The sequence below is a fragment of the Anguilla anguilla genome, chromosome 1, assembly GCF_013347855.1.
Source record: "Anguilla anguilla isolate fAngAng1 chromosome 1, fAngAng1.pri, whole genome shotgun sequence".
Classification (NCBI taxonomy): domain Eukaryota; kingdom Metazoa; phylum Chordata; class Actinopteri; order Anguilliformes; family Anguillidae; genus Anguilla; species Anguilla anguilla.
The window spans coordinates 2,253,142-2,267,661 of NC_049201.1; the positions used below are offsets into that span (position 1 = coordinate 2,253,142).

Below are 14,520 nucleotides of genomic sequence, written 5' to 3' on the forward strand. Positions count from 1 at the left end.
TGTGAAGGGTCAGCTTCTGAACGGGCGTCGTCCGTACGCAGCAACCTTATTATGAGACGAACCAAGGACGGCTGAAACCAACGCGCTCTGCCCCCCCCCCCACCCCCCCTTCTCCCCCCCCCCCCCCCCCCCACCACCAACTTTTATGGCTGAAGGCAGGAGCACTTAAACTAATGAGGGAAATAGGGTATCGCAGGCAAAGGTTATTTGTATAATTGTTTTTTGTCAGGCTGAGCGCCCCGCCCGGAGTTACGCCGCGCTCCCGCGCCTCCTTCCGTTCCCCTCGACCCGGGAGTCGAGTCACACCCACCCGTCCGGCGGGCTTTATTAAAATCACCGGCGGAAAAACCGTCCGGTTAATGGCGCAAAAACAGCCTCCTGCTTCAGGGAAGGGTCGGGGGAGGGCGGGGGGGGGGGGGGGGGGGGTGGTATGGGGGGGGGGCAGGGACTTTATGCTATGAGAAGAGGCTTCAGAGGAGCGTTCTGTTACCCCGCTACCAATAAAAACTTGCCCCCGTCTGGCATTTACCACCTGGAGAAACCTTGGTTTGCCTCAAACTCAAACAGTGGGATAAAATATTAAAAGCTAAAAGGGCTAACTGCGGCTAGCCAACGTCTCTGCAGTAGTCATTTTGTCAGTATTTTGTTGGTTGTACTGTGTGTGTGTGCTTGCATGTGTGCATGCGTGCGTGTGTGTTTGTGTGCGTGTGTTTGTATGAGTGTGTGTGTGTGTGTGTTTGTATGAGTGTGTATTTGTGTGTGTGTGTACACATGTCCATGCGTGTGTGTGTGTGTGTGTGTGTGTGTGTGTGAACTCAGTAAAATGTACAGGGTTAATTCAATTCTTACAGAGTACATATGAGTCTTATAATGAGTGTGAGAGTACAGGAAGAGTCGATTTTACACTGGACCTTTTCCTGCACATGTTGTTAGCATTGATGACTCATTCGTGGTGAACAGATGAATTATCCATTAGAAACTGATGTTGAGCTGAAAAATATCAGCTTTTGGGAAAATGCCTCCTGGGTTTTAGCCAGTCTGTTCCACTGCTCCTCATTCGCAGCACAAACAAGATCCAATCTGTACTTTCAATTAGGTCCTTTCTCATAATAAACGAAAATGAAATGCCACGCTTGTTTTCTGTCCGTGCAAAAAAGAAGAGAAAAAAAAAGAAAATAGATTTTTCATATTTAATGAACAGTTAAGGAGGAAGGAGAGAGAACAGGGTTCCGTGTTCAGTTTAAGTTCGGCTTCATTTTTAATCACCTGCTGGTGCAGGATAAACGCAAATGACACAAATCTCTGTGTGCCACCGGGACTGGAGCAGGCCCCCCGCAAGCCTTAAACGGACGTGAGACAGGAACACGCCACTTAATTATAAAACCGAATCACCGCAGAACAGGCTGTGGGTATGGCGGCTGTCACGTCCGGGTTTACTTAAATTCTTCTTTTAACAGAATTTGGAATCATCCTGTCTTATCTCGTTGGTGTATTATTTTTTAATTTTTTATTTTTTAAATCCTCTCCGGATGTTATGCTTCTGCTTAGAAGAGGTTTTACTTTGTCATGTTTTTCTGTGAATGTTTTTGGGGTTTTTTTTTTCTTTTCCTTCTCTCGGCATCAGGGGGTGTCTGTGTGCACCAGGAACCGGAACGGGAACGGGAACTGCCCGCCTGCATGTTAAAGCGTTTAAAACGCTTCCAGAACCTCCCCTGTCCGGGATGCCCCCCCCTTTGGAATGGGATCGGGCATGGGGGGGGGGGGGGAGGCGGGGTTAACATCCCGGACCGTGATTGGGTAATGCCAGGACGAGCAGCGAAGCAGCCCATTCGCCGGGCGTTCATTCGCGCCGTCTGTCTCACGGTCGGCGTCGCCGTGGCGATCTCGCTTTGACGGTTATTTCACAGTTGTAATTATTGCTGGCATTTCGCAAAGCGCTGTATTTGACTTCCAGGTGATTGGGGGTTGGGGGGGGGGGGGACGCCGGCCTTGGGGCCCTTTGAAGATCTGACTGTGGCGTTCGCGGGACGGTACCCCATTGAAGTGGTAAACAGGCCCCGCCGGCCCCTTTGTTCTGTTTTAAAATGCGACGGCGTGGAGGAGGCGCGCGTGACGGGGTCAGGTGAAGGAGCCGTGGCCAGCATTCTAATTTAAAATGGTTCTGTTCTGTTTATTATTATGACTGAAAAGATCACTTTACGCGGCCTGATGCTTTACCAGGTGCTTTGTGCTGATCCTGCTTATTTACAAGGGTCCTGTCTGTTGGCCCTGAACCTGCTCATTTGGGCAGATACAGTTCAATTGTGCAGACCTGCTCACCTGCACAAATGCTGCTGGTTTGTGCAGATCTCGCTGGTTTGTGTTGCAGATCCTGCTGGTTTGTGCTGGTTTGTGCAGATCCCACTGGTTTGTGCTGCAGATCTCACTGGTTTGCGCAGATCCTGCTGGTTTGTGCTGGTTTGTGCAGATATCGCTGGTTTGTGCAGATCCTGCTGGTTTGTGCAGATCCTGCTGGTTTGTGCTGGTTTGTGCTGATCCTGCTGGTTTGTGCAGATCCTGCTGGTTTGTGCTGGTTTGTGCTGATCCTGCTGGTTTGTGCAGATCCTGCTGGTTTGTGCTGGTTTGTGCAGATCCCGCTGGTTTGTGCAGACGTGGCCCCTGGGTGAAGAATTCTCTCCTGTTTCCCCATCAGAATTCCGGCTGCGGCAGATGGCCGCTGATTGGGAAATAATGGGAGCGCTCGGCGTTCCCGACTCCCGCTGTCTCTCCGCCTCTCTCTGGAGATTCCGAGCGATGTTGCTATAGACGCTTCAGGCACTTCAGGCGTGGGGGGGGGGGGGGGGGGGGGGGGGGGGGGGGGGGGGTGGGTGGTGGACGTCCCCTCAGAGTCGCTTAAATTTCCCCAAGCAGCCTCTTCTGCCCGGAGACGCGCGGACGAGCCGACAGGCTGATGGCGAGAGCCGATGAGGTCATCGGGTGTCGCCGCGTTGAATTCAGCCGGTTGAGCTCCGCCTGCAGAAACTGCACGTTATTATTGAATTATGAAATCCCTCACACCCCGTACGCGAGCGTTATTCAGGGGAGGGATTTTCCGAGTCAGACGTGTCTCCTCTGCTTCTCTGTCCATTTCTTTTTTTTTTTTCTCAGGGAATTCTCCTCGGCGGATGTTTTCCCGGTTTTCCCGGTTTTCCCACTTCGGCGGAGAGGGAACGCCGCTCATGCGTTGTGACCGCGGGACAGTTAGCGTATTAGCGTCTCAGCACATGCCCATTTTTACCAGAATTGGGGGGGAGGGGTTGAAATAAGGGGTGGGGGGGGGGGTGCATTAACTGACTTAGGTGCATTAACTGTCTTAACTACTGCTTGTATTTTTTCCATAGACTGCGTTGTTGCCGTTCTCGTTGTGTTAGTGTTAATCAGTTTAACCTTCAGGGTCCAAGTTGAACTATGCGGTTGTTCCCTGCACTTGGACCGGTACTTCTCTCTAGGGGTTTCGTCATACTTGTTCCTGGTTATGGTTATACACTTTGTTGTATGTCGCTCTGGATAAGAGCGTCTGCCAAATGCCTGTAATGTAATATAATGTAATGGGGGTGATGGGGGGTGGGCACCAGATAAGGGACGGCATCACCAGAGACTCCAAAGGCCCACGGAGGTGTGATTTACACATGTTTGAATATGTAGCAGATGTACAAAAAATGCAGATTAGCTTAACAAATGACCCTGGTGCTGGGCATTTAAAATCTGCCATTCTCGCTGCAGCAAGGGACACAATAACAAGAGGCAGATTCTGTTTTTTCGTCTGTTTAAAAAAAAAAAAACAAAAAAAAAAAACAACATTGTTTATCTTTTTTTCCCACACTCGGTGGCGTGTCAGTTTTGCTAATGGCCCTGACATTCACGGCGCGAGCTCGCTATTGTCGCTGAAGCCTTTTGTTTCACTTCAAATGCGAAGAACGTCCAGCACAGCGTTCTCCCCATCCAAAAGCGGTCCAGGAAAAAAAGGCTTACGCAGGAGGTGGTATCCCACAATCCCGTGTAATTGCCCCCCCCCCCCCCCTCCCCTCCACCTTTACAAGTTAACTGTTGGGAAGTTACCTTTCTTAGCTTTAGGAACTGTGGCTTTTTTTTTTTTTGTTTCCAATTGTTAGACAAAACCTCTGGCTGCTGGCCAATGGGAGGGATGCCCAGACAACCAATGTAGTCTAACCCCCCCCCCCCCCCCACCCAACACCACCCCCCCCACCCCCACCCCAAAGAGGAAACAACAGCAGGGAGGAGTGTGAAGGCAGGAGGAGGGAGGAGGGGAAAGAGGTGAGAGAAAAAGAGGAGGCATTAGCGGTTATCATCAGTGTGCCATATGTGTCCTCCTGCCGTCGCCACGGCGATAACGCGCCGCTACGCGAGCGCGCTAAACCTGCGCGGCTGGCGGTTTTTCGGCTGGCGGGATGCTCCCGGTGCCTTACCGCCATCTTTATCTGGCGGCCCAATGTGGCCCTCGCCGTAAGCAGGCTCCGTGCCCCCCCCCGCCCCCCCGCCCCCCGACCCCGTCCGTGGGTTTTTGGCAGGGAGGGCAGAGTCCGTCACACGGGCTGGCAGACGGACGGGTGCGAGCAGGAGAGGCGTCGGAACACGGCTCAGCCCGGCAGCCGTTTCCCGCTATTAATCCGCGAGGGCGACTGGCACGGTGAGGCAAGATGGCGGGTGGCAAAAAAACAGGCGGGAGGGAAACCAACCTGCAGCATCCCCTGCTGTCCAGTCCCAACCTAACTTTAAGGCAGGTCAAGGTGCGCCCCCCTCCCCACCCCCAAACTCCCCACAGTGTGATGCTAAAGGGTTGCCATTTGGGGACTTACTGGCCAGCATATGCACTGCCTGTAGAGGGGCCTGTGGAACGCCAATGGTGCCGCCAGCTGCCATGGGAACAGGCGGAAGTGCGATGGCTCGGTTTCTTAAAGGGCCAGCGCCGTGCTGGAGCACTGTGGCATGGAGAGTCTGGGTCCTGTCCCCATGGCTCTATGGACAAGCACAGTAAAGCTTTCTGTGTTAATTCAGCCCTAACAGAGACTGTACGAGTCTAACTGGGATCGCATGTACACCCTCAGAGTAAAATGGACTCCCGTCAGATTGATCGACTGTTTTAATGCTGAACATTTTGCTGTGTGTTTTTAGGAGCTGAAGGTTCAAATGCCATGTGGAGCATTACCCTGGAGCAAGTCCCTGCACAGAGCGAAATCCCGATCAAATGCTTTCATATTTTAGGGAAGTATCAGAAGAGAGGTATGAGGGAGTTTTGTACATGATTAGAAAGATGTCAACTTTGAAGAAGTCGTTTTGTGTTATAACTCAGCTTTGGATTAGAGGTTTTAGGTTGTTTTGTCCATGCTCAGAAGAAGATCAGATTTGAAGGAGAGGTTTTCGGTAGTTTTGTGTGTGATTAGAAAGATCTCCACATTGGATTAGAGGTCTTAGGTTGTTTTGAGCATGATTAGAAAGATTTCAGCCTTGAAGGAGAGGTTTTAGGTAGTTTTGTGCAAGATTAGAAAGATCTCCACATTGGATTAGAGGTCTTAGGTTGTTTTGAGCGTTATTAGAAAGATTTCAGCTTTGAAGGAGAGGTTTCAGGTTGTGTTGTGGATAATTAGAAAGATCTCAATTTTGGATTAGAGGTTTTAGTTTGTCTTGCATGTGATTAGAATGATCTCAACATTGATGCTACTGTCATTCCTGTTCTTGCATTAAAAAGAACAAAATCTTGAAGAGTCTGACAGCTGTGTCATTAAGTATAGAATCACTTCTACATTATTACCAGAAGTCTTTATTCCAGAAAAAAGAACTCTTTAAGATATGAGGTCACAACAGGACACCATCAGTAGCTCAGCCTAATATATGCTGAAGCAGCAAAATTATTAGTGTATGGTAGTGTAACAATTAGTCTGTCATTTTATGTTCAGAGTAACAAAACCAATACTGCTGTTTGAAATTTTTTTGAATTTGAATTATACAAAAAATAACAAAACATTTTGATGGCAGCAATACATTTTGTATGTGACCATACATTGGTGTACACTGGGGTTGACATTAGCTCAGGAGGTAAGAGTGGTTGTCTGGCAGTCGGAGGGTTGCCGGCTCGATCCCCCGCCCTGGGCATGTCGAAGTGTCCCTGAGCAAGACACCTAACCCCTAATTGCTCCCAACGAGCTGATTGGTACCTTGCATGGCAGCCTTTCACCGTTGGTGGGTGAGTGTGAGTGTGTGTGTGAATGGGTGAATGAGAGGCATCAATTGTAAAGTGCTTTGGATAAAAGTGCTATATAAATTTACATATAGTAAATTCAGTCCATTTACTATATGTTGATGTATATTGTAACATGCTCCATTTTTGTGATTTAAGATGATCAGGTTTTCCACCTGCGGTCCTACAGGTCGAGTGTATTGACACACCAAGAGTGTTTCAGCGGAGGGAAAAGAGAGAGAGAGAGAGAGAGAGAGAGAGAGAGAGAGAGAGAGGGAGGGAGAGAGAGAGAGAGAGAGAGAGAGCGAGCCGCGTCTTCTCCAGCAATGCGGTCCGGCCGTGGCGCTAGCTAACGATCCGAGCCGTACCAGCCACCCGTTCACAAGGGTCACTCGAGCGCCGTCGGGCGAAAACCCCTCACACACCCTCACACACCCTCACACACCCTCACACGCCCTCACACACACACACCCTCACACACACACACCCTCACACACACACACCCTCACACACCCTCACACACCCTCACACACCCTCACACCCTCACACACCCTCACACACCCTCACACACCCTCACACCCTCACACACCCTCACACACCCTCACACCCTCACACACACACCCACACACACACAAACCCTCCCACCCTCACACACACACACACACACACACACACCCTCACACACACACACACACCCTCACACACCCTCACACACCCTCACACACCCTCACACCCTCACACACACACACACACACACACACAAACCCTCACACCCTCACACACACACACACCCTCCACACCCTCACACACCCTCACACACCCTCACACAACCTCACACCCTCACACACCCTCACACACACACACACACACACACACACACACACACACACACCCTCACACACCCTCACACCCTCACACCCTCACACCCTCACACACCCTCACACACACACACGCACACACACACACACCCTCACACACCCTCACACACCCTCATACACCCTCACACCCTCACACACCCTCACACACCCTCACACACACACACCCTCACACACACACACACACCCTCACACACCCTCACACACCCTCACACCCTCACACCCTCACACACCCTCACACACCCTCACACACACACACACACACACACACACCCTCACACACCCTCACCACACACACACACACACACACCCTCACACACCCTCACACCCTCACACACACACACACACACACACACACCCTCACACACCCTCACACACCCTCACACACCCTCACACCCTCACACCTTCACACACCCTCACACACGTGCGCGCGGGAGAAAGAGCGGAGGTGGAGGAGTGCGGTTACATAAAAAACAAGCCACAACACCGCGGGGCGGTAATGAAAGAGCCGGGTTTGAGGAGAGCGGGAAACGCCGCCGCCGCCGCCGCCGCCGCCGCCGTGAAGGAGAGGATCTGATGCTTGGCCCGAGCTCTCAACTCGAACCCCCTCCGGTGGTGAGAGGGACGGGGCAGAGGACGCGGGCCTTCATGTCGAATGACTCACACCCACTCCACAGCACTCCAAGGCCGCAGCAGGAAGAGGATTTTCATCCAGGGTGAAAAAAAACCGTGCTCGGATTTAAACATTTTTTTTGTTGATTTTTTTTCCGACAGTCTTTTTCTTTTCCAAACATCAGCAATGAGGGGGGGTGGGCAACGGGGGCCAGATCCGTTTCTGGTTTTCACTCCAACTTCTGGCCTTAATTACTTAATTAGCCATAACATTTACACCGTCTGGCATTTCAGCTACACTTCTTGTTTTCTTGCATGAATGGCAGCCGAAGACTGTTCTTGTGTCCCCATATGAAACGCTTTACTGTGCTCTAATCTACAAATGAACCAGTGGTGGTGTATCGAGCCAGTTAGCTCATTTAGCCACCAGGGTAACTGGTGGAAACAAAGACCTGAAAACACATCAGCCTCTCCAGGACTGGAACTGCCCACCCCTGCTGTTGGATATACTGTATATGCACACCTGAGTTTGCATTTATTTTAAAATATTTGATATATTTAATAAGCCATATTTAATCAGTGTTAGGTGATGGTGAGGTCCATGGAGGACTGCTTTTTTTATCTGCTGGATGTACTCATCTCTTTAACGAGGTGAATCCCCCCCTGTGTTCAGAAAACTAGAAACATGACCCCAGCCCTCGGTCAATAGAAGACTAGATAAATAAAAGCGGACGTCTTTACACCTGGAACACTTCCAGCAATAATGCACCTATCCGCCTTGCAGTATTTGCATGCCATTTCCATAACGATAATATCTATTTAAAAATGCACTTAGACTGTGAATATTTGTACCCTAAATTAGGGCAGATTATGAACATGAAGATGATTGTTTACTTTAGTAATCATTGTGTATTATCTCTGGGGGTAAGTCTTGTAAAGAAAGAGAAGCACGGCTGGCAGGGTAAGCTCAGTAAAAGCGTGAGAAATGCGGGAGCTTTTGAAGCGCTGCGTTGTGATCGTAGCCCAGCGAGCGTCTTTGTGCGGTCTTCTCTCGCTCTCCCCAAGCTTTTTAATTTGCGTTGCCATAATTTCATGTTAATAGGTCATTTGTTCATCTTTAATTCACATTAGGAGCAGAACACTGTTCCAGGCAAGAATTAAACCGGTAGGATTTTCTTTTGGTTGATTTTCACACGCCAGGGAATTGGCTTCAGCTGCTCTGCTGGTGAGCGAAGTTCTCAGAAGTGTGTGAGGGGTGTAAATAATTCACTTTACCTTTGTTTAGCCAGATATTTTTATTTTTTATTTTTTAAAGCTGTATTCCATTAATAGACTAGCGTCATTTGCTGTTCACCTCTGCAATCTGTCTAGATTAACTACGTCCAGGATTTTTGATTTCCAAAGAATTGTCTATTTCTAGCTTATAAATCATGGTTAATTTCATTTATTGACCCATTTGTAACCTGGATGTCACATAATGTTTCACAAATGGACGTTTTCCAGAGGGAATGAAGAAAACTAATTTGGGCCTTTGGGGGAAAGGTCAACTGAGCATTCTGGCCCTGTGAAATATATTACTTCATCATATATGCAACTGAGTCTGGCCCTTTAAAAAATAGATCCTTATAAATGCACTTTTGCCCGCGGTCATTTTTACAAAGATCCCCAGTCCCATGGTGTTTTCAGGGGAAAGAGAAAGAACCAAAAGACACTTTTCTTCTAGCCAAAATTTTAGCATTCATTGGTCAGTGCCACAAAATCAGATTTTTTGAGAACAGGCTTTGGGGAAGAAACCACTTCAGGGGCAGTCGATTGCCACTGAGTGACTTATGTGAAACTGCACTTAAAATGCATTACCTTAATGTAATAATCCACGAGTGCTCATTTGGTGGAACGGCCGTACATTGTGGGCTGAACTAATGCCAGATGAAGAGCTGCAGTCGGCGATGAAATCACTTCATCAGTTTGGACGACAGCAGACAGAGTCACCGTTTAAATACTCATCGCAGAGACAGTAATGTTTTCTTACGGAGTGCAGCAAAAATAATAAAAATAAAGCTGAGGGCGAGAAGCAAGCCCTCAGTCGGGCAAAACAGAGAACGGAGGAAGAATATCCTCACCTTCCTCATCTCAAGGAATTTTTTAAATTTAAACAGAAAGTATGTTGACAAAGATTTTGTGGGAGATCTGCAGTGCAGAGAGAGACAATCTTTTTAGTGAGTGAATTAATTTTGTCTTAAGCAGATACCATGGATACTGTAACGGCAGTGAAATAAATTAACGTATAATTAAAATTGCTGTTCTCTTGCAGTATTAAATTACTGGTAGGTAAGGAGTATCTGACAATTTTTTTCCTTTAAATTCTTTAAATTTTTATTCTTCCTTTTCTATTTACCTATTACCATTGCTTACCAAGACCTTGTTGCATGAAGTTTACTGCCATCCTTAAATAAACCAAATATAAAATGTATAAAAAGGAATAGTGTAGAATTTATCCATTTAATTCGACAAAACCTAGCACACAATAGGGCTGGCAGGTAATGTGCTGTTGGCCTGTGAACCAGTCCCCGTATACCACCATAATGTTTACACCAACACACATCATACTCTCAAGGTTCTTGGCAGAATGCATTTGTCATTTCAACTCTTTAGATACAGGGATGGCTGTATTTGATGTTTTGAAAAAAAAAAGAAAAAAAAAAGAACAAGGACATCAAAAAGACGGGTTCTGTATTTATAAATCCATTTGGTGAAGGATGTTTCCCCATCTCAGTGGACGCACTTATAACGGAGCAACAACAAGAGATAACCTTTATTTATTTATTTAGAGAAAACCTGAACTGAATTTAGGGACTGAAATAAGTAATGTAATGAGTTCTGTACAGAAAAAATAAATGGGAAAAATAGTCAGATGGAAGTCTGTGCTCGAAGTACCACGTATCAGACAGATAAAAACAAAATTTCCAGGAAATGACAGGACTCTTTAGGAAAATGTTTCTTCTGAAAAAGCACATTATTTGTTTGTTTTTTATTTCTACATACCACGCATTACTGTTTCCATAACCCGGCTTTGCTGGGTGGACATGTTCCTTTCCCTAAATCAGGACATTTGCAGAAACAATTCTGGGGAATGTGGTTATTTTTTAACAGAGTCCATTGTTGTCATTATCCTCTTGATATTTAGAGGTAAATTAACTTCATTGCAATATGCAGATGATTCCGATTGATGTGTGAATCGCTGTCTGATCCAAAGAGGGACACTGGTTATTATTGGTAAATGGAGTACTGACTGGGTGAGAGAGAGAGCCAGAAAGAGAGAGAGAGAGAGACAGAGAGAGAGAGAGAAAGAGAGAGATTACAGAAACACTCAACATGGTCACATGGAGACACACACACGCACACAGACAGAGAGCTTTGGACCTTGTGCTCTGCAGATATATATATATATATATATATATTATGTGTTATTGAGAATGTGAGCATGCGTGAGTGTGTGTGTGTGTGTTTGTGTGTGTGTGTGTGCGCGCACGCCTTACATATTAAAACTGGTACAGTGAGTACTGCTAATCCCCAACCCTAAGCTTAGACATTAATAACACTCCTGCGTTCAATACTCCAAAAGTCCAAGGTGCCTGTTGGTGAGCACTTCCCTCAAGCAGCCAGTAGGGGGTGCAAGCATGACTCCACAGTGGACTGTGACATCATCATCTGAGATTCCACGTAAGATCACAATGGGCCCTTCCACCTGTGTCATTCTGAATGCACTCATCATGAGGTGCAGTTATAAATGCTTAATAAGCGCTTATTAACAGCTAATAAATAATCAGCTGCGGACAGTACGTCGACAGAAATGTTTATAAGTAAACATGTTCGCGTAATTAGCCAGGGAGGCCACTGTTGAGAGGAGCACGTACAGCAAATTGCAGCAGCACATATTGTGCGTAGGCTCAAATGAATTCCTCAATATGGAAACCCCAGGCTTCCGTGGCGCACTGTAATAACAGCAAATAGATTTCCAGGCTGGTCTAATGCCAAACCTGCACTTGCGAGCACAGGAATTGCGCGGCAGATATCGAACAGCAAATGCAGCATTACTAAGTCATTAGCTGACGCGTTGTCTCCCTTTTGTCCCCTCGATGTGTTGTGGCTGTGTGTCACGCCCCACCAACGCGTGTCACGCGCGTGTGCTATCAGGGGGAATGATGTGAAACATTATCCTGCTGTACGTCCGCTGACATTTCTATGACCGACATCTTTTTTTAATGCGCTTTTTAATTTCCCCGGCACGGGAAAAGACAGTAAAAGCTCCGTTAAAAGGATTGAATGGGTCATAACAAAGGAAGAGCCTCTTTTTAATAGGTGTGATATTACCGACTGGCTCGGCCGAAGCCACTTCACTTGCGGCGCGGTGCGCGCTCCATTTAAGGGAAATGTGCGGGCATTAGACATGCGATAAGGTTACTCAGTCCGGTGGCGTGCCTCTCCCCTGACCCCCCCCGCCCCCCCACCCTCCACCTCCCCACCCACACCTTCAGTCTTCACAGTCTTCAGATCACCGCTGATGTCCGAGACCCTGCTAGCACCCCTCCCCCCACACCCCCCTCTGCCCCCCCCCCTCCATAGTGCAGGGATTGAAATCCCCCCTCCCCCCCCCCCCCTTCAGTCTTCCCAGTCTTCAGATCACCGCTGATGTCCGAGACCCTGCTAGCACCCCTCCCTCACAACCCCCACCCCCCCACCCCCCTCCATGGTCCAGGAATTGAAACCCCCCCCCCCCCTTCTTCCTCGCCCCCCCCCCCCCCCCCCCCAGCTTCCCTTCCAACAGCAGTGTTTCTTTTTAGTGTGAGTGCCTTTATTTGATGTGAACACAATCACGTTCGGTGACCTGTGAAAGGATAGAGGTGGGGGGGGGGGAGCTGCTGGCTTGTGACCGGAGCGCGTGTGTGTGTGTGTGTGTATAGGCTGAGGTGGGGGTGGAGGGGGGGGGGTGTGTGTAATGGACAGCCCCCTCCCGCAAGGTCACAGGGGACAATGCAACCCGAGAGGCGGAACACTTCGTTTCCGTGCCGACACGAGCCGGGGAGAGGGGAGTGGTGTGGGGGTGTCAGAATGCTTCCTACGGAGGTCAGATTCCCTGGAGGGAGGGGGGCGAGGGGGGGGGAAGCAGGGGTGGGGTGTGCCCCGGAGATTGATCTGCACACGATTTTGAGCGCCGAATCCCCCTCTTCCCTCACCCCTTATGCCCCACACACCCGTCCTGCCCTGCCCCCCACCCCCCGGCAGTGACACCGCACACTGCTGTTTATTAAAGTGCCATTGATTGTTTCGGTTACCCACGCAGTTGGGCCCGGGCGACTCCATGCCGTTCGGCAGAAAGGCCTCACGCAGCTGCTGAGGGCTGGCGTGCCGTCTGACCAGCGGCGGGGTGGCGTGCCGTCTGACCAGCAGAGGGCTGGCGTGCCGTCTGACCAGCGGAGGGCTGGCGTGCCGTCTGACCGGCGGAGGGCTGGCGTGCCGTCTGACCGGCGGAGGGCTGGCGTGCCGTCTGACCGGCGGAGAGCTGGCGTGCCGTGTGACCAGCGGAGGGCTGGCGTGCCGTCTGACCAGCGGAGGGCTGGCGTGCCGTGTGACCGGCGGAGAGCTGGCGTGCCGTGTGACCAGCGGAGGGCTGGCGTGCCGTCTGACCAGCGGAGGGCTGGCGTGCCGTCTGACCAGCGGAGGGCTGGCGTGCCGTCTGACCAGCGGAGGGCTGGCGTGCTGTCTGACCAGCGGAGGGCTCTTTCCTTATTTTACTCCTGCTTTATCTGGGCAACACCACGGCGAATGAGTGACACACGGCGGGGGGGGGGCGGGGGTCGAGGCTCCCGATTGGTTTACAGCCCAGACAGCCTTAAAACGGTAACTACCCCCACCCCCACCCCCTACCCCCTACCCCTGCACTACACCTCACTAAACCCAATTGAATCACAACACATATAACCTCCCGCGAGAAATGAAAAATCGTCGATCAGCAGTCCAGAAACTTTTTTCTCCATTAGAAGATCATATTTTTTTGTGGTTTGTGTGTGTGTGTGTGCGTGTGTGCGTGTGCGTGTGTGTCATGCTCACGGTCCAAGCGCGAGACGGAAATGCGTGCGTTACTACGGTAACGAGGGGGTGGAACCGGCACAGGTTATCGTCGTGGCGAAGGATCAAGAGCAGTGGCGAGCGTGCTTTAACCTCCGGAATTTTTAAGCTTCCAAAAACCGCGCGCGCAAATCATCAGCCGCGCCGCCGCAAGCGTTCGGGTTCAGGCGACAGCCGAGCCGTTCAGAAACGTATCAGTGTCTTTAGACGTCTCTCTTCCTGTCAAATTACACCCTGGATGTGCGTCTGTCTCCGTAATTACCGGGCCTTTCAAGCAGCCGAACAGACACGACACACAAAAGAGAGACCCGTCTGTGAAAAGGGAATAAAACGCGTGTTTCAATCAGGGAGGAAGAGTTACGCTCCTCCACGCGCCGCGACGGCGGAAACAATAGCAGAGCGAGACATAGCGGCGCAAGTTTCCCGTCTGAAATCTCGGCAAAAAAAGTAGAACGGAAACGCGCCAAGTGACACCTCTGTAGTTTAAAAATTAGCTTGAGTGAAAGTTACAAACAAGAAGTTCTGGTAAAAAAAAAAAAAAAAAAAAAAAGTTTTAGCGATGACAGATTTTTATAATCGTGTTTTTTTGCCACGAAAATGCAGCGCTGTAACTGTGCCATTCTCAGACAACGCAGGAACAGACTGCGAGACAGGTTGCTGGGAGGTTCATTA

The 14,520-nt window shown here is 49.5% G+C and overlaps 1 protein-coding gene across 1 annotated transcript in view; it reads right to left on the reverse strand.

Annotated features, from left to right (window-relative positions):
* Positions 1-14,256, reverse strand: part of LOC118235361 (putative uncharacterized protein ENSP00000383309) — a 17,785-nt gene extending 3,529 nt beyond the window's left edge. Inside the window, exons 1-2 of the mRNA XM_035432595.1 lie at positions 14,210-14,256; positions 13,060-13,456 (exon numbers count right to left, since the gene is read on the reverse strand). Of these exons, the coding sequence (XP_035288486.1) occupies positions 13,060-13,456; positions 14,210-14,256 (444 nt within the window). The remainder of the gene's footprint in view (positions 1-13,059; positions 13,457-14,209) is intronic.
* Between the last annotated feature and the right edge of the window lie 264 nt (positions 14,257-14,520).